At 36.8% G+C, this 25810-nt stretch overlaps 1 protein-coding gene across 4 annotated transcripts in view; it reads right to left on the bottom strand.

The window, feature by feature from the left end:
- The window catches only part of plod2 (procollagen-lysine, 2-oxoglutarate 5-dioxygenase 2), a 77971-nt gene extending 72105 nt beyond the window's left edge, over positions 1 to 5866 (bottom strand). For 2 of the 4 annotated variants that reach the window (XR_012399050.1, XR_012399051.1), the window contains exon 1: positions 5535 to 5866. Coding sequence is in view for 2 of the 4 variants with exons in the window: in NM_001089464.1 (NP_001082933.1) it covers positions 5535 to 5631 (97 nt within the window). In the remaining 2 variants the exon portion in view is untranslated. 4 annotated transcript variants of the gene reach the window in all.
- Positions 5867 to 25810: the final 19944 nt, after the last annotated feature.

Here is a 25810-nt window from a genome sequence, read left to right as displayed (position 1 = left end):
TAAAATTACTATTAAAAATTGAATAAATATATATTAAAATACATTTAAATAAGCAAAATGGTCTAAAAAAATGCAGATTTCTGTGGGTGCAGATTCAGTGTGGGCCTACCTATAACACAATTATTCTTGACCATGCAGTCATTCAGTTTCCTTTGGCTTAGTTCCTTATTTATCAGGGGTCGGAATGAACCGGAATGAATGCGGAATGAACTATTCCGGCATATATTTTACACAGTGGATGCCCTTCCAGCTTCAACATAGTACTGGGAAACTGCCATACACTCAATTTATATACTGTGGGGGGAAATGGAGCACCCGGAGGGAACCCACACGAACATGGAGCGAACATGCAAACTTCTCACAGAAATACCAACTGACCCAGCTGGGACATGAACCAGCGTCCTTCTTGCTCTGAGGCGACTGTGCTAACCACTGAGCCACTGTGCCGCTTGACTTATGAATTAAAAAAAATTATTCTATCCTGCATTAACTTTAGCCAGCTTTATTGTTAAGTTGTTTTGAACCACCATTTTTTTGGTAAGATATTATTCATATCAAAGCCTTAACTGTTACAGTCACGTTCACATGCTACTGAAGACCAATATGCTTTGAACCCTCTACAATAGCAGACAGAGATCATAGTCTATCAAATAAAAGTCGCAGGCACAGAAAGTGTAATTCTGCCAAATCCGTCCAGCTGCCTGAAAATCCTGATCCTATAAGTGAAAACAGAGACTAGAGGCTGTGACACAACATTTGGATGATGATAGAGCTGTATTTTTTTTATGTGTGTCAGACTTTCATTTAACAGTTCGACAAAACACAGACGACATCCATCTAAACTTCATATATAAACCAGACTTCTTTAATCAAGCGTGTGGTTGACTGACACCATGTTGCACAAGACCAATTACAGGCTAGTGCGGCCAGGTCCAGCAGTCAACACTATAGACAAGCATATATGCTCCCTTCTACTGGGAACTCGGAAGTCGTAAATCTTTTCGCTGCAGTTCAACTCAAAGGGCAATTTTTCATTGTGGAGGGTTCACAGAGGTCTAAACGTGGGTGGACATTGAAAACTCACAGGAGGTGATCGTTCCCCCCGCAGGCATTTGAGAAGAGACAACATCGAGAGTCGTGAAGCAGAATGTGCAGATTTAAACGCTTACTTTCTAGGCTACAGATTGCGGTGATGTCATGCCGCAAACGACAGAGGTTTCCTGTGCCGTTCACTCCCTTTCTGTCTACATAAAGCCATGCATTTTCTTCCCCTCTGCATCTTCCCCTGTGTTTAGGATAGCATGCGTCATCTAGATACCAGCAACTGTTAATGACTGCAGCTTAATTACTGTGTGCAAAGGTACACAAAACCTCAAATCAGGGGCAATTAAGAGACCCATTTAGATTTTAATCTGCAGTGCACCTTAAATTTGGAAATTTACAGCCGGATTTCTCATGTCAGTTGTTTAAACGACAGCATATGCTACTTGGTAGAGTCAACAAGGTCAAAACATGACATTCTCAGTGCAAGTTCTTGGTCAATAGTGAAGTAACCAATGGAAGTTATATGTTCATATGCTTTCCTAATGGATGATATCTTAAAACCTTTTGTTTTTTTTAGCATATCCTGTCCAATTATCAAACGCTGTGACTCCTTTAATCCATCCAGTTCTGAATGATGAAGTTCCACACAACAATTGTCATTTTTACTCTCAAGATAGTTGCTGATTTAATCTTGATTTCTGAATCTAAAAATAAAATTATGTCGACTTTGTTGTCTTCAAAGACACCTGATCTGTGCCAATTGTCCATGATGAATTACGTAATTACGTAAGACATTCATAAAAGTTTAGAACCAATTGAGTGTGAGTAAATAATGAAGACATTGTCATTTTTGCTGCATTCAAGCTGCATTTCCAGCCTGATTTTACAAGGGAAACGTAAGTATTTTACGTTTTGTCAGTTAAATGGCGAATTCGTATCAGTTCAGTTGTATGATTTTTAAAAAGGAGATGTGGCACCAAACCCCATCCCTAAACCCAACCATCATTGGGGAATCAGGCTGGGGAAAAGAAACATATATTTTCTCAGTGACAAGAAAAAAAGAAACTGTTTTGTCTGAAAGGGACTTATTGACTATAAAGGCTTATTGACTACTCCTGAAACCCCTGTCGTAAAACAGAAGATTGTCTCTATGAAAACAGCACTTTAGTAGTGTTATACTAAATGCCAGATGTTAAAACCGTCACTCTTAGAGGTGATAGCTTATACACATAGACACTAAATTCACACCTTTGCTCTCTGTTTGTGTGAAATGGCAGTCGTAATATTCAAGTGTAACATATGGCTGAACTTTAAGTGGTTTTACTTTTAAAATGTACACTACCTGACAAAAGTCTTGTCACGGATCCCAGTTGTAAGAGCTCCAAATAATACTTGACTTCTAGTTGATCATTTAGTAAAGTAGCAGAAGGTCAATTTTTCTGATGAATCATCTGTTGAGCTGCATCCCAATCATCACAAATACTGCAGAAGATCTATCGGAACCTGCATGGACCCAAGATTCTTACAGAAATCAGTCAAGTTTGGTGAAGGAAAAATTATGGTTTGGGGTTACATTCAGTATGGAGGCGTGCAAAAGATCTGCTAAGTGGATAGCAACATCAACAGCCTAAAATATCAAGACATTTGTGCTGCCCAATACATTACAAACCACAGGAGAAGAACAATTCTCCAGCAGGATAGCGCTCCTTCTCATATTTCAGCCTCCATATAAAAGTTCCTGAAAGCAAAGAAGGTCAAGATGCTCCAGGATTGGCCAGCCCAGTCACCAGTTATGAACATTATTAAGCATGTCTGGGGTTAGTTGGAGGAGGAGGCACTGAAGATGAATCCAAAGAATCTTGATGAACTCTAGGAGTCCTGCAAGATTGCTATCTTTGCCATTACAGATGACTTTATCAATAAGTTATTTTAGTCATTACAGAGATGTATGGATGCAGTCCTCCAAGCTCATGGGAGTCATACACAATATTCATTATTTTTCCACTGCAGCATGACTTTATATTCTGTACTGGACATTATTTCTGTTAAGTGACAAGACTTTTGTCTAAGCAAAGTCAGACCTTACTGTCCTAATTCAACAATTAAAAAAATCAAGGCATGATTATGTTTTATTTTGGTAAAACAAGCATAATGTAGAGGCCTTTCCCTTTCATATAAGCCACTTCTGATACCAAATGATCAACTAGAAGTCAAGTTATTATATGCTGTTCCTAAAATTTCAATAGGCAACAAGACTTGTCAGGTAGTGTAGATTTTTAGATTCTACAAAGACACTTCTTAGATGGGTATGTTATTTTGTTAAGTTTGCAATGAACTTCAGTGAACTTTCAGTTTTTTTTTTTATTATGTTTCCAATCAGATTGTCCAGTGCACTAAGAGCTGTTTATAATATATATATATTTCAAGGCAATAAACTGCACCCTTAAGCATGCATCACTTTGCTCCAGCACTGGGTTGACTGATGGATTATGCTTATCGCCATGTATACACACAATACAAATGCTCTAGCTCTAGAACTGTCAAGAATAAAGATTACTGCGGTCATCTTGCACGGCAATGGTAAACTCCAAAATGAATGAAAAACAGAGGGTCATATTTTTCCCTCTGACTAGGCTTGATGACACTCAAGCAACTTTATATTCCTGTACAGTAACAAAAAAAGCCCAGGCAACTGTTCACACAACACGGAGGCGTTTTAATGATCTAAACACGTTTTAGGCTGTAAATGTTTTACCATCAAAAACAAATTACTGTACAGCCTAATGGAATCCAGATAGTAATTATGCTTCAAAGTTTTGCTCAACTCATTATTGTGCTACACTGTTCGCAGTTTTATAATCCTCCAGGAAAACACTGCAATAGACAACTGAACTGTCAGATTTGTAGATTGAACAGCTTGGTGTTATTTATCACACATACACATTCCTTCACAACATGACTGTGTGAAGAAAAAGGTCTACCTGACAATTCTCATGTCCCAACAAGAAGGAGGGGGGCAGGGGGTACTGTACAGGACACTTGGCTATCTACTGGTCAACTTCTGTATTACACGTGCAAGAAATGAAATAAATAAAACATTAATAATTAATAATCGAAGAAGAAGAAAATAATAACTAATAAATAAATAAATAAATAAATACAAACTGTAAATACCAAGGTTGCTTAGCTTATCATTCTACCTCTGATGTACATAGGTCCAAGAATGGCAGCTTGATGCCATTAGTTTATTTTTATTAATCATTTATAATAATAATACTTATGATTTTATTATTATTATTATTATTAGTAGTAGTAGTAGTAGTAGTAGTAGTATATTAAACTCAGCATACTGGCTATTAAATTACATGACAAATGAACACTTTTGTAGCAATTTTAAACTTTTTTTCCACTAGTGTTATTTTAAGCATTAAAGTAGACACTAAACTTGCACTTAGTTTGTTTTCTATGTATAAAAAAGTCGCTTTTGATGATTAATTAATTGGATGCAGACATCAAATAAAAAAATTGGTATCAAAACAGTAGGCTACAGAACATTTCAAACACTACACTGGGATATTTGTCACATGTATTGAGTATATTTATTGATCTCCAAGGGTTACATTTATACGGTAATATAATGATTGTAAGAATAAAACTATTATGAAGTATGTTAGCTGTTTTACAACGACACGCGACATTACAAAAATGGCTCTGGATGTAGAGTTCAATTGTTTCCTAAAACATTTCCCAGCAAAAAATCCATAATTCACTCACAAAAGGGTCCCACTTTATATTAAGTGGCCTTATAAATATAAATACATATACAAATAATAGAAATACAATGTACTTGATATGTTAAGAATGTATTGCAGAACACTTCTAGTGCTCTTGAGGTGGGATACGGGTAGGTTTAAGGGTGGGTTATAGGGTGTGAGCGATGGTCAGCAGTGTAATTATAGAAATTAATTACAGATAAGTACATGTATTTAGACAATAAGTACATTGTTAAGAATGATTAGTTTCAGTTTAAGCCACTTACTACAAACGTAGGACCCACAAATGTCCTAAAATATCCCTCGTGACAAATTCCCAAAGTGACTTTCTCCCATAAGCATGCAATAGAAAGAAACTTTTTTTTAATTAATTTGCACAAACATACATGTGATGAGTTTTATTTTACATTTTTAGGTTATTAAAATGTAACGCACACCTTATGGATCGTTTAATGACTCGAAAACGGCCAATAATATTGATTATATTAAGGTTTTCACAGACTAAGTCATTCAAACATAGCCTACATTTGAGGAATTTTCCTTTTATATATTTTAGGTTATCAATACAGTATGGATCGTTTAATGACTCGCAAATGGCTATCATTAATAATTAAGTATCCCCACATTCGACTTGCTCAGAGAGAAATAATAATGACGCTCGCGTTCTTGTTGCGTCGCCTCGCGTCTATGACAGAAGAGCGCGTAACGGAATCCTACCTGTTGGAATATCCTTATTTGTCTCCATGCCCAAGGTACAATGAACACAAGTCACCAGCATCAAAACGAACGCGTGAAAACCCCGACGCCGCTCCATCGTCGCCTCAGTGAAAGTCCTCAGAGACTGGAGTTTATAAAGTTCTGCGACTGGTCAGCGAGCGGAGAGTCCGAAAATCCCCGAGGTCAGCAATAAAACATTTCTCGCAGATCACCTGAATGAAGTCATTTCTGCTGGAGATTAGACTGAAAAAGACGTGTTGATTAGTCCCTCAAGAACGGGCTGACTGTGATGGTGCCCTCGGTGTTCCCCGGACAGGGTGACAGGAGCGTATGATTGAACAAGTACAGCTGTGTTTGAGCTCCCCTCCTCCTGCTACAGTCCTCAAACACGAGCTCAAATAATGCCCCCTGCGCCGCCCTCATTTCATTACACCCAGACCAGCATGCTGCTTTCTCTGCACTGGGAGGAAAACGAGTTTTTGACCACACTGTAAAAAAAAAAAAACTTTACATTTACATTTTTATATAACATATTAAGTTAAACTTTGTATAATTTAATGCCCAAACTTTTTTATGAAGGGCCGAAAACCAAACTTGATTAAGGGGAGTGGGCTGAAGATATGTATCTGTATTACAAAGTTGCCAAGGATAAATTCCTCATTTATTTCAAAATAAAAAACATTAATCATTTTAAATAATGCATAGTATATATTTTTAGATTTTATAATGGCCCTATTATAATGAAAACATAATTCCATTTATAACACAATGGAATTTAATGCCGAATACATTAGCCAAGCTGCCTTTGCCTTGATTTGCTTACTGAGGACTTCTAAATTGTGCTCTATCCGCCGAGCAACAGTATGCTCATATAAAAAAAAAAATAAAAATAAAACATTTGGATTTAATTACAACATTTAATTAAAATATTTGCTTAATAATAAAATAAACCAGTGCAAAGTTTTTTTTATATATATTAGAAATGACAGTCAATGTATGTGTATTAAAGGCTTCCCAAAATTCTCCCTCTTTTCAAAGATGGAATAGTAGGCCAAATCAAAGGGCCCTAGTTTGGGCATCTCTGACTTAAAGCATTTAGCTGAAACCTTGATTAACTTTTTTTAATAAGTTAAAGCAACATAAAATATTTGTTGTCTTGACTTTTTTGTCTTCATTTTTTTTATAGTGAACTTTGAATTTAATTACAGATAAGGTTTAACCTCAACAAAAATGTAAAACAAAAAAAAGTTTAATAATTGTATTACTCACTCACTATTCTTAGGCTTAGTCCCTGATTTATCTGTGGTCTGCCTGATCTGATGCCCTTCCAGCTGCAACCCATCTCTGGGAAACATCCATACACACTCATTCACACACATACACTACGGACAATTTAGCCTACCCAATTCACCTGTACCATATGTCTTTAGACTTGTGGGGGAAACCAGAGCACCCGGAGGAAACCCACGCAAATGCAGGGAGAACATGCAAACTCCACACAGAAATGCCAACTGAGCCGAGGTTTGACCCAGCAACCTTCTTCCTGTGAGGCAACAGCACTACTGCGCCACTGCGTTGCCCAAAATGTATTATTATTATTAATAATAATAATAATATTTTTATTGTTATTATTATTATTATTATTATTATTATTATTATTATTATTATTATTATTATTATTATTATTATTATTATTAATAATAATAACACAATTTTTATTGTTATTATTATTGTTATTATTATATTATTATTATTATTATTATTTTATTATTATTATTTATTTTTATTTTTTATTATTATTATTATTATTTGTATTTATTTATTGTTATTATTAGTAGTAGTATTAGTATTATTATTTATTTGTATTTATTATTATTATTATTATTTATTTATTTAATTATTTTTTGGGGTTGGGGTTGTCATAGTAAAATCCCTGGTGAATGATTCAGGAATCATTTAGTACAGTGGTATTTGGATCTGAGACAGGCTATAAACTCAGCATTTTCATAACCGCAGGCAACCGTTCCTATCAGGAAATAGCATTAAAAGCGTAATGAACATGCTAAATAATGTTGTAACGGAGTCGTTAGCTCATTATTAAGCCTGAAAACTCTCAACTTGGAAAAACAATTGTGTTGAGGCTTGCCCACATACATTCACTGACCGCCTGATTACTGCTCTACTTATTAAAAAAAGCATACTTTTCCCTGCAGGCATATAAATTGAGCTCAGATTTACCCACAATGACACTGCAGTGCATAGAAAAGAAAGAGCACGTGTGCCAAAAGCTAAAAGCTATATGGGAGAGCTGGATCTTGACCACGCTAGTTATGCATTTTATTGTGGTCTCAAGCTTTCAGACATATGGTGTCGATGCACACAGTGTAATAATAATGAGGTAATCCGCTCCAAGTCCAACACTCTTATTAACCACTGATTGATGTCACTGAAGCCAGTGCGTTCCCATTCATCCCTTTCCCTTTTTACAAGATTCACTCATGCGTGCAGCATTGAGCAATACAAATATTCGAAACACAGGTTCATCAGAGGTTCACGACTCTCTGCGGGTCATTAAAACGTCTTGTCGCAGCCTTTTGTCATTACAGATGGAAAATGTTTTCAAGTGTGGAGATAAGTAATGGCAGGAATGATAAATAAATGCAGCTTCGTTTCAGTTCACCCACTGACACTTCACAGCTTTGTGAGATCGAGGGGTTTGTTTGGACGTGTCGGGGGGGAGGTAAATGTTTCTAAACGCTACCAAAGCCTGAACAGCTGAAATCACTTCTGTTTGATTCACGCTGGCTTTGATTCGCCACATCTGGCCTTGAGTATACAGTACATTGAGAGACAATATAGATGTTAGCATGTGTGTGTCAATTAAATGTGCTTGTTTTGTGGGTGGTCAAATGATATTGCTTTTACACTGTTATGAAATGTAAAGGTTTTAATTTAAAGAACTGAAACTAATGACGCTCATCTTGATTCACACAACCAAATCACTCTGGCAAAGTAGTGTAAGGGTAAATTAGAAATGTGAGGTTTTACTGTATTAGTTAAGTACATTTATATAGAAGTACAGTGCTCGGCATATATAAGTACACCCCTCACAAATCTATCTTTTAAATTCATATTTTTAATAGGAAGCTATATACTATTATTTGCGCATAGATTTGTCAGTATTGAAGCCAAATCTGGAGCTAATCTAAGAAAGTAACTTAAGATAACGATCCAAAAACTGGTACAGCCAAATTGATATGTTATAGAACATTTTTAAATATAATTTTTATAAATAAGAAAATAAATGGAAAATTTTGTTATATTTTGTTTGTTTTAATTTTATTATGTATTAATTTTTATTATGAATATTATTATTTTGCAATATTTAGCTTAGATTTTATTGTATTATTTGTAAATTTCTAAATATGTTTGGTGACTAACATATTATTTTCAATAAATATTTCTGTTTATTACATGTATTATATGTTTATTTATTATGTATAAAATACATTGCCTACATTCTCTGAGAAATAGAGAAAAATATTAATTTCAAAATCATTTTAATTTTCATTTTGACCTCTTATACTGTATATACATATATGTATTTTCTACATAATAATTAAACATATAATACATATAATAAATATTTATTGAAAATAATATTTTAGTCACCAAACATATTTAGAAATAATATATATATATATATATATATATATATATATATATATATATATATATATATATATATATATATATATATATATATATATATTTGATAATATATTTAAATTCAAATAAGTTACTGCAAACAAGACAATTACAAAGTACAACATTTCAACTACATTTATTATATTTCATATATAAGATTATAAATTTACATATATTTTTATGTTTCTGTTGATTTTTTTTCCTATTTATTAAAATTGTATTTCATATTTTCTCCAACATGTTAATTTTGATGTATTATTTTTAGACTGTGAACTGAGTTTATTTTTGTTAGATTAGTTCCACATTTTACTTTGGTACTGAATAATAAAATGTATAAATAAAACAGATATTATTGTAAATATTTATGTAGAAAACATACATTTAAAAGAGAGATCTGTGAGGAGTAGATAGATCAAATGATCTTCAACTTGCTGTTATGAGACCAATTTAAGCGTGGACGTTTAGTTCTACTCACTGAAGGCAGGTTTTTGACTTTAATCTCCACTGTTCTAATTGACTTTTATGAAACAGGGTTAACAGGGTTATGGTGGACAAATGCCTTATTTTCACATCCATTTGTACATAGTATAGTTTAGAGTCTGCTCCAGACCAAATCTTTTTCTCATTTTTTTATTATTTTTTTTAGATTTTAATGGTCCACAAGACCCAAGAAAAGGGGAAACGGATTAATCTCAGTGTTTCTCATTTTAATTTCCTTGAAAGGCAAAGACATTATAGTTTGTGGAGACGTTGATGTCTGCAGGCAATAAAGGCGGTCACGAATCTCCATCTTTATTTCCATTCATCCAAAATGTCAAGTAGAGTGAGTTCTGATGTCGACGACAGGGTCAGATCCAATAAACGAATAAGGACTGAACATTTTAACAGACCTTGGAACCTTTTGTCTTAAATCACACAGTAATACAATCTAACAGCATTAGCCCACCTAGTTATTTCTTCCCCAAAGCGCAAGCTGAAAATAGATATACGCGTCTTTTTGCGGTATACTGCCAGGTCTGGTAAATAGTTTCTCCACTACAATGATGAGTAATATATTCTAGACGCCATGATCTCATGGACCTGATGAATCCTTAGCTGTAATTACTTCCAATAATAGCTTCTTTTTTTGTTTTAAATGTGACTTTGATCCCGCAAATTTGTGTTAATTACAAACTGGCAACGATAGGCCAGTGGCTCCTGATAGACCAGATGCTTTCAGTCTGACCACCTCATTACCACATCTTTACGCTGGTTGGAGTGAGGTTAAGACGGTAAATCCCGCACATCAGCCAAAATCACAAGGAGCAGTTGACCTCCGGGAAAACACATTTGTCATGCCGTGCTACAAGCATCCACTTCATTCATATTGGTGTATAGGAGGGGCGATCTATACGTCCACAACGGCGACATTTGCAAAACTCAAGACAGGCAGATGACAGTGTTGGTCGTGGACGTTTTAGAAAGACGGAATATAGCATCCAGTCTTTTGACCACACAAGCAGGAAACTTAAGTTGCGTCAAATGACTACTCTTGTGAAAAGAAAAATAATACTATGGGTGGCTGATTGTGTCTAATGTTCACTTGTAGTGTACTTCAAATCTATTTATACTGTAGTTCACTCACTCTCTGTCATGTTGTTCTAAACACACGTGGCTTTATTTCAGAGATGCTCAAAGTAGGGCCCACGGGCCAAAGTTGTCCCATGGTAAGCTTTGATTTGGCCCGCCATCCATATTGAAAAGATAGCAAGAATGATGGGGAGGTGTTTGAGGCGAACGCCTTTGACAGAGATTGTCATTTCGAATTTAGCGTAACGTTTTGATTCGTTGCTTTATTGTTAAGCTACAAAAAAAAGCCAGTTGAGATTAAATGATTCAATAAGATGTTGTAAATGAATCAGACTTCGTTCATTTTCCTTCGGCTTTGTCCCTTTATTCGTAAGGGGTCGCCACAGCGGAATGAACCGCCAACTTATCATATGTTTTACACAGTGGATAACCTTCCAGCTGCAACCTAGTATTGGGAAACATCCATACACACTCTATCTGTGACAGTATTTATTTACATTTTAAAAGTCTTATTCATCTGCGCCACGGTGGCTCAGTGGTTAGCACTGTCACCTCACAGCAAAAAGGTCGCTGTTTGAGCCCCGGTTGGGTCAGCTGGCATTTCTGTGTGGAGTTTGCATGTTCTACCCGTGTTGGCATGGGCTTCCCCCACAGTGCAAAGACATGCGCTATAGGTGATTTGAATAAGCTAAATTGTCCATAGTGTATGTGTGTGAATGCAAGTGTGCATGCTGTTTCCCAGTTCTGGGTTGCAGCTGGAAGAGCATCCACTGCATAAAAATTATGCTGGATAAGTTGGCGGTTCATTCCACTGTGGCGACCCCTAATTAATAATGGGACTAAGCCCAAGGACAATGAATGAATGAATGATATGGTTGTGACGAGGCACTTACTCCACTAGACGAGACAAAACACAAGATTGGGTTCACGAGAATGAGACGAGATGAGATTTTTACAGTATTTTTAAGAAATCTTCAATGATGAAATACACAAATGGAAAATATTTTATTTAACAAAAAAAAATCTGAAATTGCTAAACTATTTAGGAACTTGTAATGAATGTTATTTTACATCTATTTTAATCAATTATATGCAGTAAAGGACATGCAAACACGGCTAAATATTTAGCTAAAATATGAGTGGAAAATAGTGTTTATATATAATTTAAAATTGTAACAAAATATCTGCTAATATATAAATGGAAAATAAATTGTTATTCAACTGAGAAAAATCACAAAATGTAAAACAATTTAGGTGCTTTTTTAAATCAACTTGTAATGAATGTTATTTTACTTGCTGTGAGCTGACACAGAGCCACCGTGTCGCCCAAAATTATTTATTCATTCATTCATTTTCATTTTAGCTTAGTCCCTTAATCTGAGGTTGCCACAGCGTATTAAACCGCCAACTTATTCAGCTTATATTTTAAGCAGCGGATGCCCTTCTAGCTGTAGCCAATCACTGAAAAACATCTATACACACTCATTCGCACAAATAAAGTATGGTCAATTTTAGCCTACCTAATTCACCTATACCACATGTCTTTGGACTGTGGGGGAAACCGGAGCACCCAGAGGAAACCCACACGAACACGGGGAGAACATGCAAACTCCACACAGAAATGCCAGCTGACTCAGCTGAGGCTCGAACCCGCGATGTTCTTGCTGTGAGGCGATCGTGCTACCCACTGGGCCACCGGCCCTGTCCCCCAAAATAAATTAAATTAAATAATAAAATTAAATAAATCTTAACAATAACATCATGCTTTAACTGCAGTTTATCAAATTGTCATTTAAAGCAAATTTTGACATCAGCAAGTACTCTTTTATTTGAGAATCTAAAATCTAGCTGTGCACAATTTTAAGATCATTTTGCTTTTTATAAATTTCTCATCTGGAAGAAAGACATACACAGAAGCTTTTCTCATTTTTTGCACCTATGCACTTTTGATAAATGACCTTAGAACTAATTTAATTGTATTTTAATGGTGAGCTGAGCACTTTAATATGCTAAAAACTCATATGCTACCAACAAAATCTCATTTCTAAGGTTTTGATTTAGTGAACTTTATGATCTCATTAAATAATTCTCTGTACAAATACCCCAACTATGGTTGGGTTTATTTGTGGGATTGAGCAAGGATTCCCAAACTTTTCAGCCTGCGACCCCCAAAATAACAATGCCGGTGACTCGTGACCCCCAATATTCTCTGAGGTGGTTATAAATACAGAAACCTTGCATGCAATGGCACACACACACAACTGACCCAAGTCTATTCTTCGTTTAATTTTTTTAAATGTATGTCAGTGCTGTAAATGTGCCAGAAAGTTTACCCTAGTATTATAGAGTCAATTTGCTGCATCTGTATCTTTAATATAATGTAATTACCCCAGGGGTCACAATCCAATAGAGCTAGTAACAATAAGCTACTATAGTAGCTATATAGTATATAGAAACTATAAAAAAAATTCAGTAGGTTATGGATAAAATATGGTAATTCTTATGATTTAATAAAAAATATACAGATTTTTGGAAATCACCAGGCGACCCCCCTTCATTGTTCCGCGACCCCTCGGGGGGTCCCGAACCCCACTTTGAGAACCACTGGGGTTGAGGACATGCCTCTTTTTAAAAATTATACATTTTATACACTTTCTTACAAATTAAATCTTACAAAATACATAAAAAGTTGCATTTTCTTGTGAGACTTACATAATTGTATTGAAGTATGTGCTGCTTAAATTGTTATTAGAGTTGGTGGTGGAACTAAAGACCTTTTATATGATTAAGTGTATAGCAATATGTAGTTTTATAGTCAACTTATCTTCATTTTTGTTTTGATATTTTGTACCAGGTCTGTAAAATTGCACCACTGCATATTACTCACCACATTGAAGAATCTGTTATGTTAAACATTGTTGACATAACACATTTTTTATATTTTAATAATTATAATTTTAATATAATTGAATAATCTGTTCCCATTTAAAACTGTCATGAATAAACTGAGATTTAGTCTGTTTTTGGTAGGAACTTTAGGAAGCTTGACATGCTAGTATGCTTTTTTTTTGCATGAAAAAAGAGCAGCATGATCATTCTGCTAAACATCTTTCACAGAATAAAGGTAGCCATGTGGATTTGGAAATAGATTCTGCAATATAAACAGCACATTAAATCGACCATACAAGACATGGTCACACAATGACAACACAAGTTGACCAAAGAGATATTTTTAAAGCAATGTGAATGTAGGTGGGTCCACCGAGGGGCTCCATCGCATAACTTTAGTTGTCCTCCAGGGAGACGTCTTCATTTTATGTTTTAATTATACAGGGTGAGCTTCATGAGCAGCCTCTCATTAGTGTAATACCAAACGTGATCATTAGAGAGAGGCCAGCCTGAAATAAGATGCTCGGATATATTTATACACCCTGACCATCACCATTTCAAGGAGGATAAAGAAAGGAAAAGCTTCCCAAGGAATGTGCATTATAGGCAGGATTTAAATGGTCACTTCCATGTATATCTGAGAAAGTTTCAGGAGAGCACATCACATGCAGCTGCCACAGTTCTTACCAGGTCTAGAAAATACCATCATATCACCTCAATTTTATCAGCCTTACACTGGCTTCCATATTGATTGAAACATATTGCTTCTTAAGTACAAGGTGTTCCCTTGTAGTTATGGGGATTTGGAAATAAATACCACAGTTTATGCAGTACATTAAATTGGCAGCACATTAAATCAAGGGGTCACCAAACTAGTTCTAGAAGAGTTCCTGGTGTCCTGTAGAGTTTAGCTTCAACCCTAATCAAACACACCTGGACAAGCTAATCAAGGTCTTACTAGGTCTTAATAGATGAAGCAAGAACCTACGAGGACTTGCAGAGATATTGCCCACGCCAGGAGGACTTGAAGAGATGAGGCCAACCCTACGAGGCCTTGAAGGGATTGAAGCAAGATGAAGCAAGACCCTATGAGGACTTGAAGAGATGATGCCCACGCCAGGAGGACTTGAAGAGATGAGGCCAACCCTACGAGGCCTTGAAGGGATTGAAGCAAGATGAAGCAAGACCCTACGAGGACTTGAAGAGATGATGCCCACGCCAGGAGGACTTGAAGAGATGAGGCCAACCCTACGAGGACTTGAAGAGATAGTCAACCCTGCGAAGCCTTGAAGGGATTAAGGCAATGCTACAAGGAATTGAATAGATGAAGCCAACCCTACAAGGAGTTAAAGAGATGAAGCCAACCCTATTAGGACTTGAAGAGATGAAGCCAACCATATGAGGCCTTGAAAAAATTAAGGCAGTGCTACAAGGACTTGAAGAGATGAAGCCAACCCTACGAGGACTTGAAGAGATGAAGTCATCTCTACAAGGCCTTGAAGAGATTAAAGGAACACTACAAGGACTTGAAGAGATGCAGCCCACCATACGATGACTTGAAGAGATGAGGCAAGGCCCTACAATGATTTGAAGAGACGATGCCCACCTTACAAGTACTTAAGAAAATTAAGCAAGACGCTTCAAGGACTTAAAGAGGTGATGCCCACCCTACAAGGACTTGAAGAGGTGAAACCAACACTACAAGGAGTTGAAGACATTATGCCCTCTCTACGAGAGCTTGAAGAGATAAAGCAAGACCCTACAATGATTTGATGAGATGATGCACACCCTATGAGGGCTTGAGGAGATCAAGCAAGACCCTTTGAGGACTTAAAGAGATGATGCCCACCCTACAAGAACTTGAAGAGGTGAAGCCAACGCTACAAGGAGTAAAGACATTATAACCTCCCTACGAGGGCTTGAAAACATGAAGCAAGACCCTACAATGATTTGAAGAGATGATGCCCACCTTACAAGGACTTAAGGAGATCAAGCAAGCAAGACCCTTCAAGGACTTAAAGTGATGATGCCCGCCCTACAAGAACTTGAAGAGGTCAAGCCAACGCTACGAGGAGTAAAGACATTATGCCCTCCCTACGAGGGCTTTAAAAGATGAAGCAAGACCCTACAATGATTTGAAGAGATGATTCACACCCTGTGAGGACTTGAAGATATGAAGCCAATGCTACGAGGACTCAAGAGATGAAGCCAACCCTATGAAAAGTTGAAGAAATGATGCCTACCCAACGAGGACTTGAAGAGATGAAGCAAAACCCTACGAGGACTTGCAGAGATGTTGGCCCCTCTACAAGAACTTGAAGAGGTGATACCCATTGTTTGAGGTCTGTGGGGACAACACAAACACTTAATACACAAATACACTTAATTTAAAATGTATTATACAGATAGACATCACCTTTTTGGAAGGACGCTATACACTGTAAAACTGGAGATTAACTTAACTGTCCACCCTATACAACTTCTTAATATTTCTGGTTTTGACCGACTGTAATGTAATACTGTACCCCTTTTATAAAGCTGCTTTTAAATGATAGTTATAGGGAAAAGTGCTATACAAATAAACTTGAACTGAATTGATTTTGGGCAAGACCAAACAGAAGAGTACCTCCTCTGCATTTGCTAACTCTGAACAACAACTCAGCCAGACTGGATGTCCAAACAATGCGGTTTTCATGGATTCATTCAGCTGCACTGTATCTCGAGCCAATTCTGAATGTCCAATCTCTCTAAAGACTTTATTTGCACAGATGTTTGCAGGACCTCTGTTTGACTGTGTGGTCTTTACACAACTGATACAGGAAATTCCATACAGTGTGTTGTTTTTAAGGGCCCTTTCAGTTTGTATATGCAAGCTATGACACAATTAATTTGTTTGCGCATTCGCAACACTATCCTAAACATCCTTTACACACAGCCCACAGTTAGCTTGGAGACTGCAAACAAATTACGCTTGAGTAAAAAAAGTCACACTGCTGTAGTTTCTGACCTTCGGCTGAACCTTATAAATCAAGGTAGAGTGTGCATTGTATCTGGAGCTGAGGTAATGGGAATCTCACACTCTTATGTAGGGGTGTTCTGGGATTTTAGTATCAGCCTGGAGAGTTGCCTATCATGGAGTTTATTTAATGGGAAAATGATGGATGTGTTAGGGTGTATTCATTTTGGGATGTGTGTTTGATGGATCTAATGTGCTCAGAGTCGTTTACTGTAATAATTTAAGATCTGTGTACTTGTTGATTGTGGTACAACATTTTATTTAATTTTTTTTTATGATACTGGGCCACAAAACCAATCATAAGTGTCTTTTTTTTTTAAATTGAGATGCACTGAAAGCTGAGTGGATGCTTTCCAATAATGTGCTAGTATATGACAATATTTGAGAAAAATACAACTATTTGAATATCTGTAATTTGAGGATTTAAAAGAATCAAAATACTGACAAAATCAACTTTTATATCTACTAAATCAGCGGTTCCCAAAAGGGGGGTCTTGGCCCACAAGGGGGACTCAACGAGCTCTGTGGGGGGTTGCATCATATTTAAAAAATCTAGCAATGGACAATTAAGAGAACGATCATCTTGCCTTAGTTGATTTTATCCCCTGGCTGACCAAAAAAATGGACAAATTTGTAGTTTGTCCTCCTCAAAAAAAGTTTCTGATTCGTCTTCAGCAGCTAATAGTAATGACCCAAGAATACTGGACCCAGGTGAGGAAGCTCCAAACATTTCGGATCACAGCACTAGCAATACAGAAAACACGAAATGCAGGAAATACCAAGATAGTTACCTGAACTATGGTTTTATTTCATTTTCTTGTAGCAAAAAGTCCCTGACCCAGCCACAGTGCAGTATCTGCGTTAAAGTTCTTGTTAACGAATGCTTGAGGCCGTCTAAATTAATAAGACATTTGCAGATGACTCCCCAATACCAATACCCAAAACATACTGATGTTTTGCAATACATTAGGTTGTTATTTGTGCATTACCATATCTTGATATATCTTCAATATATATATATCCGCCACAGCGGAATGAACCATCAAATTATCCAGCACGTTTTTAAGCAGCGGATGCCCTTCCAGCCGCAACCCATCTCTGGGAAATATTATTTTTTTAATTTATTTATTTTTTTTTATTATTCATTTTGTTAATGAGGTTTAAATTATGAAGAAAATGATTGTTTAACAACTGCCATGCATCTTAAATATTACCTAAAATCATTAAAATCTGATTAATGTGTATTCATGACAGATAAATTAGCGTGTTACTCCAAAATTGTACAAAAAAAAAAACTTCATGTTTTAGGTTAGGGTGACACGGTGGTGCAGTGGGTAGCGATGTCACCTCACAGCAAGAAGGTTGCTGGTTCGAGGCTCGGCTGGGTCAGTTGGCATTTCTGTGTGGAGTTTGCATGTTCTCCCTGTGCTGTATAGGCGTGGGTTTCCTCTGTGTGCCCCGGTTTCCCCCACAGTCCAAAGACATGCACTATAAGTGAATTGAGTAAGCTTAATTGTCTGTAGTGTACAGTATGTGCATAAATGAGAGTGTATAGGTGTTTTCCAATGATGGATTTCGGCTGGAAGGGCATCCGGGTTCAATTAAATGGTTACCTGTCAAGATTGTGCCACTTCGGTCTAGTTAATTCTTGAGTCCAGACACTAGTCCTGTCTTGTCTAGTATGTTGTACTTGACTCAAGTGTTCTCGGGTCGAGCACTCATAGTTCCTGTTTGTCTTCATCTTTTGTATGAGGGTCATCTTGGCCGCGCTCATACTCGCTCTCATCCTGGTGTGTTTGTTGTTTTGTTCGTGGCATAGTGTTTACATTCTCTGCGATCTAGTCTAGTTGGTTTTGGTTGCTGTTACCAACTTCTCTTAGAGGCCTCGGCAATCAATCATTTTACTTTGATTTAATGCTTGATTTGATATAGCAGTTAAGGTTTGGGTAAGAACTAACAGATAATAATGTTTCTCTTGGTTTTAGGTCAGTGAATGCAACACTTCCATGTCATTTCTCAAAAGTGGAGACACAAGCCAGGGATGTTCTCCTGTTTACTTCTACACCAACTGCAGTATAAGTAAACATTTAGCTCTTTCAACCAGACTCTGCTCTCGGGGTTTGACAAGTTCAGTGATTAACACTTTATTTATACATTTCCCCCATCATAGGAGAGTCCAGTACAGACTCAAGTGGTATGTTTACATTATTCCTTGTCCGAAAATCTAAAAATATATTGAGCTGTCATGGTGAGAAAAAAGCATGGAATGGCACTCAAAGCTGCCTTATAATGTTTGTTCGTACTGTAGGGCTTAATTACTGAAAAGACAAATGCTCGGATCATAGTCTGGGTCATTGCACATGATTACATACCAGTCTTGACACAGTTTTTTGTCAATTCTTTGAAAACTCATTTAGCCAGAAGTAAATATCCTTTTACAGAAAAAAACAGCAGGCTTTTCAAAGAGTGAGAGTTGCTTCACTCCATCATCCATTTTTTCGTTACTCATAGTGGTTTGTGGTTAAGCATTGCAGCACTAGCCTGTAATACTATCTGAGCAATTCTAAGCAAATTTAATGCCTTTTTTTGTTTCATTTTCCTTAGAGGAAAAAATAAATAGCTTCGCCCAAGGTTCACATGGACATCCGAGAGGAAACCTTCATGTCAGCATCCCACTTGACAGACTGATTGGCAATGTCCGATCTTCCAATTAAGTCATAAAAAGCAAGTTTGTCTATCTGACCAACTTCAAAATTCATCCTTTTTAAATAACAAAGATTATAACAGCTTTGACATTCAGCACCCCAAGTGTCTTTCCAATTTCATTCCAACAAGAAGTCTAAAACCTATTTTCGTTCCTTAAAAGCAGTTCTTAATGGATACGAACTCACAGCGTGCCATAGACACGAGTCCATGGAAGTGTCTTGAACTATATAAACTGACTTACTTTATAACACTAAAGGCCAGGTTTACTAAAAGTTTGCACCAGCGCAAACTATCCTTATTGAGATACAATATAAAGTGGGTTTCTCACTAGATAAGAAGCTCTGAATTTAATACCATTGTTAAAGCCATGTCTTTTTTAATTTGCTTTAATTAAAAGACGACTTGGAACAAGCAACTAGGGTGAGTCATGTAATACCAAATCTACCAAAAAAAAATGCACTTGGTAGGTAGCGTCAGAAAGCCAGACAATGCAATCTCACAGCAATTTGTAACTTTTTGCTTTAGTGGCTAATTCGTATGAGTTTGTACGATTTAATTCTTACATTTTAGTACGATTTGCCCATCACCCAATGACTGTTTGGGTTAGGGGTGGGGTTAGGTGCCACGCCTCCTTTATAAAATCGTAAATTTTCGTACGACTGAACTCGTACGAATTCACTAAACTGACAAAACGTAAAATACTTACGTTTCCTCGTGAGATCAGGCTGATATAGACTATTCTGTCACAACAAGCGGTGAAAATTCTACACGACGGTTATAGTTTGATTGCGGTGTTAGGAGAGCAGCATTTACTGCGGATCTTTCAGTCCATAATATTGAAGTGATATTAACATAGTTTAAAGTAAATTATTTTGACTACGGTATGTCTTTAAAAACTGAAAGTGTACTGCTGATGATACTAACTTTGCCTCTGAATAAACATAAACAAAGAACACTGATCACTGATCACACACTTACCAAATCTGTTGAGACAGGACAATCAAAACGACAGGAGCCGCGTCTTTTTTAAAAGTAGACGAGCGGCAAATCCAGATTTCACCAATTCCAGATGCGAAAAGCTTTGAGTAAAAAATGTTCCTCACTAACGTATTTTTGTTGTGTGCACTAATCCACAACTAAGTCCAGCTGCGCTCTCATAGCGGGAAAATGAAAACAAAACCTTTGTTGCAGCACATTTATAAATGCAACACTGACGAACACCGTCTCCAAACATTTTTTCTTCTTCCACTTGTTTTAATTACTGTTGGCAACACAATGTAGCATCCCTCTTGCATCTGAACACTGTAACAGGTCAAAACAGTCTTCGGAGCTATCATGCATATTAATGAAGTTGCACCTCATATAAATAGAGTGCGCTGATTGATTCGAGCCAAGTCTATGGCTGTTTCTCAATTCCAAGAACACAGAGAACGGACTTGCCTTCTTGTGGAGACCGGTCTTGCCAGGTGTCCTCAAAAGAATGAACTCAGGAGACCGCGAGGGCAGAGGACGCGTCCTTTGAGAAATGAGATGCTGCGTTCTTCCTGATGGTCACACAACCTTCACGTGTTTTAAATAGTAAATTATTTAAACATTACAGCATTCATACAACGATTTATTATTTTTCCCCTTTTCAAAATATATACTTTGCATAAAAAACATTTTAAATATACTCTGCACAATATAAATAAAACAGATTTTAATACGAATTTCAGCAAACAAACACCCTTATTGTGTTTATTCCTTTATTAGGATGTATCATGGTAATGTTTACTTTCACCGTTTCATTTAGGGAAACTCCTGAGGTAAATAAGTTAAATCTCTGAACTTTAATAATAAATCTAGATTAAATGCTGCGCTTCCAACCTCCAGTCGCAATGACTTCTGGGACTTCCAGAGCGAGTTCGTGGTTGTTGCTAGAGCGGATACGTTTGCGGCCAGAAGTTAACGAGAAATATTTCTATTATTTATTAAATTTATCATTTGTTGTATTTTATTAACATCTACCCCCACCCCAACCCTAAACCCAACCGTCACAGTAATGTAAAAACAGTTGTTGTACCGAGTATTAGTTATGTTATCTATTAAATTACCCAATAAAATGTATTTTTTAACGCCTACCCCCAACCTAACCCTAAACGCAACCATCACAGTACTGTAAAAATAATAATTATTGTTATACAGTGTCATTAAAAATGCTGCTTTATTAATGTGCATATCGCACTTCCGGCCGGCCGCATATCCGATCTAGACTTTACCCGAGTTCGGGCCTCAAGTCTGCATCGGTGCATCCTCGATATCAAGAACATATCCGGGATGTTTCACGCGTCCTCCGTACTTGCGATCTTGAGTATTGGAACTGAACTTAGGCAGCTGATGATGACGTTGCACGAGAACACGAGGACGCAAGACCGCTGAAGAACGCATATTAAGAAACAGCCTATCTCTTGAATTAACTCAAAGACTTCACATTGTACCCGCCGGAACAGGCAGTCAGTCTACACGCTGGATTTCACGCAAGGATCTAATCACCGTGACGCAGTTGCAAAATTTATTTTCAAACCGGAAGTACAAGTTTGCTCAAAATAACACAAAAACAGCCAACTTTCACTTTTTAGTGACATATATGTGTTCTAATAGTGTTTATAGCAGCGAGGGACACTTATATGATCTCAAAAAATGTGTTTTGGTGTTTCATGACCGTTCAAATGAGTAAATGCCACGTGTACAGTGTTTATTTTAGGACACCCTTAAAATCCCAGTCATAAAATGAAACCTCGTCGTCCCTCCGACCAAAATGTCATTGTGCTCGAGTGAAAGGTCTAGGAAAACTTGAAAAAATTAAACATTCCAAGAGTCCCAGTCTCATAAACTTTCATCTCTCTTTCATTTGCTCTGATCCACTCATCACTATTTAGCCATCATCTAATTAATTTAGGTTTCTACGGAGTTGACAAATGTGCTGCCGTGTTTACTTACATTCTTTTCTGAACACAATGAAGGCCTAAAATACACGATTACAGGTTTCATGGGTACAGACTGTAACAGTCTACCAGAGCATGACGCCACTAATTACCTGCTTCTCTGGCCAGAATGGGCAGCCTTGCCCTACGTAACTCTATAGACATCTATAGACAGTTACAGGTTTCATGGATGCAGATCATAACAGCCTGTGCTATGGAGACATGGCTAATACATACATACGCCCAGTCCAGATTACAGCACCACAATTTACATAGATGGGCTGTGTGATATAGAGTGCTGCATGACAACTTACCTGGGCTTAATGGCCAGCTTTGACAGTTGCAAAGGCTGGTGCCTACATGAAGAAGGCTTAGCTTGATATGGTAGAGACATCATATGCATACAAGTTTTGTAATTGAAACAGACTGCGGTGTAACCACATAACTTCAATATGATTGCACTGCTTACTTAGTGGCCCTTCCACATGGCTTCTGTAGTGGTATCTTCTGCTGGCAGTCTGGCTTGATATTGTACTGTAGATTTGTTTACACACTTTTCTCTTTGGCGTGTAATTTCATTAAACTGAATTTTTAAGTGATGAATTTGTGTATTTTACTATGAAAAAAATTTAAACAAATGAAGAAATATTTACAATGAAATATATTTTCAATTATCTGACAAATTCATAGAGCTTAATGCTGGGTTTGGTGCAAGCACGGAGCGTCATGTCACTCGCTCTGATATACTCATGGAAAGCTTTTCATCTTATGCAAACTTTTTGAAATGTTAATATTTTTGCGTTCACATAAGATTTGAGCTGAATTCATGAATTTTTTTTTTTTTTTTTTTTTTACATTTTTGGATTTGGCAGAAATTTACTAAACAGTGAGACCACAGCTTTACATTTAGTTCCATTTATTAGTTGTTATTAGTTAGTTTATAGAGTTGATTTGTGTGGCCAAAATAGCAAATTCTGTGATATCAGAAGAACTAAAGGCTCATTGACTGTGTTAGAAGGTTGAATTTCTAATACATTCTTTTATTTTTATTTATTTTTCCTTTCTGTTGTTATATGTGGTGAAACTTTCCAAATATACACTCACTGGCCACTTTATTAGGTACACCTCTCCAACTGCTTGTTAATGCAGATTTCTCATCAGCCAACCACACGGCAGCAGCTCAATGCTTTCAGGCATGTAGAAATGGTGAAAATGATCTACAGCAGTTCAAACCGAGCATCAGAATGAGGAAGAAAGGTGATTTAAGTGACTTTGAATGTGGAATGGTTGTTGGTGCCAGACTGGTCTAAGTATTTCAGAAACTGCTGATCTACTGGGATTTTCATGCACAACCATCTTTAGGGTTCAGAGGGAATGAGGAAATATCCAGTGAGCGGCAGTTCTGTGGGCGCAAATGCCTTGTTGATTCCAGAGGTATGCAGAAGAGCATCTCTGAATGCACAACACGTCGAACCTTGCGGCGGATGGGCTACAGCAGCAGAAAACTGCACCGTATGCCACTCTTGTCAGCTAAGAACAGGAAACTGAGGCTGCAGTTTGCACAGGCATACCAAAATTGGGCAATAGAAGATTGAAAAAACATTGCCTGGTCTGATGAGTCTTGATTTCTGCTGCGACATTCGGATGGTAGGGTTAAAATTTGGCATCAAGAACATGAAAGAATGGATCCATACTGCCTAGTACCAACGGTTCAGGCTGGTGGTGATGGTGTAATGGTGTGGGACAATATGGACCAACATCTCTGAGGAATATTTCCAGTACCTTTAAATTATTAATGCAGTTCTGAAGGCAAACTGGAGTCCAACATGGTAGTAAAGTGTACCTAATTAAGTGGCTGGTGAGTGTATATCACTAGTGATCTAAACCTTAATGGGTTAGTTCACCCAAACATTTTTATTCCGTCATAATTTGTCCAGTAGTAGTCATCATTCACATGTCTAGTAGTTTGGAAGTGATTTGAGCTTTTTTCTTGGACTTAAAATAAGACATTCTGATTTTGGATTTTTGAAAAAATATTATTTTTACTATTGAATTATAAGGCTACCAGTTAGAAACATTATTCAAAATATCTCCTTTTGTGTCCAACAGGTAAAAAAAAAAAGTCTTAATGGTTTGGAACCATTTTAAGGTTTGAATAAATGAGTCAATTTTGCATGAACTATCCCTTTAAGACTAATGATGATTCACTGAATCTGATCAACATCTATGATTTATGATGACTTTTTTAATGATTTCTGTTAAAACACACCACTTTTTGTTTCCTCAGGTAAAAATCACTGACTACAACTGCAAAAACAAATGCTAAAATCAGGTCATTCTAGGGTGAGGTAGATGTAGACGTCTTAATATGATTAGTGTTGGATTTATTTTAAAAGTAGCTGTCAGTTTACTATTTTGTTCATGATACAAATTTCCATTTAACAGTCAACTATACTAGAAATCTCTAAGGGTAAATATTAGCAAAATGGGCCATAAATAAATCAGATTTTAAATTACATTTAGAAAATAATGTAACATCCTGTAAAAGTATAGCACGACTGTGTTCAGAACTATATAAGTGCCATTCAGATAGCTTTAAAAGTATAAATCAACCAACAATGAAAATGAATCCACCATTTACTCACACTCAAGTGGTTTCAAGAGATTCTTTTTACGGTTAAAAATGAGAATATATTTTTAATAATGTCAGAAACTGGTGGCTCTTGACTTCCATAGTAGAAAAAGGAAGACTACAGAAGTCAATGTGATGATCAGTGAATAGCAATATGCTTAAATGACTCTTTATCATTCAATGAAGGCCAACCGTTGAGCAAATATGCGAGATGATAATTCGTCCTTTGCTCAAACAAGCTGTTAAATGGCTCTATTTGTGTTGAACTGAAGAAATAAAAGGCTTAGAACTCATTCACAAAGAATATGTCTTTGCTTCTAAAAATGCTAGACGTGATGTTTTGGAAGGGTTTGGGGGAAAAAGCACAACAGACACTCCAAAAAATTATTTTTGCTGCTTGATCAAACTACTTATTTACACTGAAAAAAATCTTAAATAAGACTTCATGGATTTGCTCAATTTTTTTAAGTTAAGTGGTCGTAAGCAATTTATTTGGGCTGAATTTAAACAAACAAATTAAGTTGAACGTTACTAAATGTTATTTGTATAACATACAACACGTATGAGGTGAGGCAGTGGCGCAGTAGGTAGTGCTGTCGCCTCACAGCAAGAAGGTCGCTGGTTCGAACCTCGGCTCAGTTGGCGTTTCTGTGTAGAGTTTGCATGTTCTCCCTGCCTTCGCGGGGGTTTCCTCCGGGTGCTCCGGTTTCCCCCACAGTCCAAAGACATGCGGTACAGGTGAATTGGGAAGCTAAATTGTCCGTAGTGTGTGGATGTTTCCCAGAGATGGGTT

The sequence above is a fragment of the Danio rerio genome, chromosome 24 (genome assembly GCF_049306965.1).
Source record: "Danio rerio strain Tuebingen ecotype United States chromosome 24, GRCz12tu, whole genome shotgun sequence".
Taxonomy (NCBI): domain Eukaryota; kingdom Metazoa; phylum Chordata; class Actinopteri; order Cypriniformes; family Danionidae; genus Danio; species Danio rerio.
The sequence above is the reverse complement of the archived record's forward strand: the minus strand, read 5'-3'. Positions and strand labels throughout refer to the sequence as shown.